Source organism: Mandrillus leucophaeus, unplaced genomic scaffold (assembly GCF_000951045.1).
Source record: "Mandrillus leucophaeus isolate KB7577 unplaced genomic scaffold, Mleu.le_1.0 Scaffold1100, whole genome shotgun sequence".
Taxonomy (NCBI): domain Eukaryota; kingdom Metazoa; phylum Chordata; class Mammalia; order Primates; family Cercopithecidae; genus Mandrillus; species Mandrillus leucophaeus.
Genome location: NW_012099211.1, coordinates 30552 through 32494, shown reverse-complemented (window position 1 = coordinate 32494; position 1943 = coordinate 30552). Strand labels below are relative to the sequence as shown.

The following is a 1943-nucleotide window of genomic DNA, read 5'->3' as shown; positions in this document are numbered from 1 at the left end:
CTGGGCAACAGTGCAAGACCCTGTCTCTTAAAAAAGAAAGAAAAAAGGAAATTTGGATTAGGGATGCTCAACCCAGTGAGTATAATCCAAAATTTGGTTAAAAATCTGAAACACTTCTGGTCCTCAACCATTTCAGATAAGGGATAGTCAATCTTTATAAAGACTCAGTTAGTTACTGGGTATCTGGGGAAACATGCATATCAGGTTCCCAAAAGATTATTGGTTTAGGCCCACATTTTAATAGCTTGGAAATCCAGAATACTCTTCTGGTGACCAGCTCAGACATAGTCATGATAATATAGGACCTCACTTAACATGGCTCCCTATTTTCCAGATAAGCGTGGATTCCTGGTTCATTCGTGTTCTGCTTGGCAGTGATCTGATTCGTGTCAGTGCCCACAATGCTACCACAGGTAAATTGTCATTTGATAAGGCTGTTATTTGAAGTGAAATTTTGCTTTCACATTTAATAAGCCAAATTTGAAAACCTAGATGGTATTTGTCGAAAGGAATATAAAAATTTTATTCAAAGTGATGGTAAAATAGGTGTCTTCAGAAATCTTGGAATTGTATTGAATGCTCAGCATTGTTTTTCATACGTGTAACTGTTTTAAATAAATCAAAGAGATTATGTGTTCTTTCCTGAAAAGTAAAATAAACTGTAGACATTTACAATTCTATATATGGTTTCTGAGGAATTAAGTGAAGAATCTTGTGTCTTTCTCCCTTAATCCGTAGTCCTTTAGAGGAGGTAGGAAGGGCCCAGCATTAGATAAAACACAGGGGATGGGTGGGTGCTTGGGGGGATTGGTCTTTGTTTGGTCTCCACATGTTTGAGAGTTTATTAAGGCTTACTGCTTAGTGTCTCACAACTTTTTAGCCTCACATTCTTCATGTGATATTTCCTTGTTTTTTGGTGTTTGTAGTTGCACCTTCTGTAGGAATTACAAGACGAATTAACTCATCAATGGCAGAACCAGTTAAAGAAGAGGCCAAAACTTCAAATCCAACTTCTTCACTAACTTCTCTTTCTGTGTCACCAACATTCAGCCGAAATATAACTCTGGGACCCGTCAATTCTTCAGACTCTGACAATGGGACCACAAGAACAGCAAGCACGAACTCTATAGGCACTACAATTTCAGCAAATGGAACGTGGCTTCCAGATAACCAGTTTGCGGATGCCAGAACAGAACCCTGGGAGGGAAATTCCAGCACCGCAGCAACCACTCCAGAAACCTTCCCTCCTTCGGGTACTGGAAATGATTCTGTTTGTTCTTTTGCTCTTTGAGTTTATTCATCCTTTTATTACCTTGTTCGTGTTTTCTAGCCTTAAAATTTCTTCAAATAAGTAAAACTGCTCAAGTGAAGTAGTAAAACCTAGATGTGGAATTTTTAGGAATATCTGGTTAGCATGAATGAAGAGGATAGAAGAAAGATTCTGGAGAATATTATTCCGCTAGGTGGGATTCTGGTTAGATTGGAAGGATTCAGTGTGCTTAAAGGTAGAGAAGAAGGCTAGTAAAAGACAAGAGAAAGAGGGGAGCTCGTTGATGATGCAAGAGACTGAAGATGAAAAGATACAGAGACTGAGTAATAAGATTAGGCTTGAAAAAGGAGGGGTCCATGGAGACCATGGAAAGGAGAATGGACATGGATGTCTATGACAATCAGATATGGAGTGGGAGGCCAGTGGCCGGGGTGGCATTAGAAAGAGGGGCTCTGGGAAATGGTTACATTGCAGTGCCAGTTGTTCAGGGCCACAGGTTGAAGCAGTAGTCCCAAGGATAAAATCAGAGACATGAATCTGAGACCAGGGCAGGTAAAACAAATTTCTGACCTCTTTGAACTTTAGGTACCTTATCTATAAAAGAGGATTCAAGAGTTCCTCAAAGGGCTTCTGTGAAGAGTAAAGGAAATAATCATTACCTGATTGCTATGTA

At 39.6% G+C, this 1943-nt stretch overlaps 1 protein-coding gene across 1 annotated transcript in view; it reads left to right on the top strand.

Annotated features, from left to right (window-relative positions):
- Positions 1–1253, top strand: part of LOC105548189 (receptor-type tyrosine-protein phosphatase alpha-like) — a gene marked incomplete at its 3' end in the record, with an annotated part of 42474 nt that extends 41221 nt beyond the window's left edge. The window contains exons 2-3 of the mRNA XM_011992099.1: positions 335–413; positions 927–1253. Of these exons, the coding sequence (XP_011847489.1) occupies positions 335–413; positions 927–1253 (406 nt within the window). The remainder of the gene's footprint in view (positions 1–334; positions 414–926) is intronic.
- Between the last annotated feature and the right edge of the window lie 690 nt (positions 1254–1943).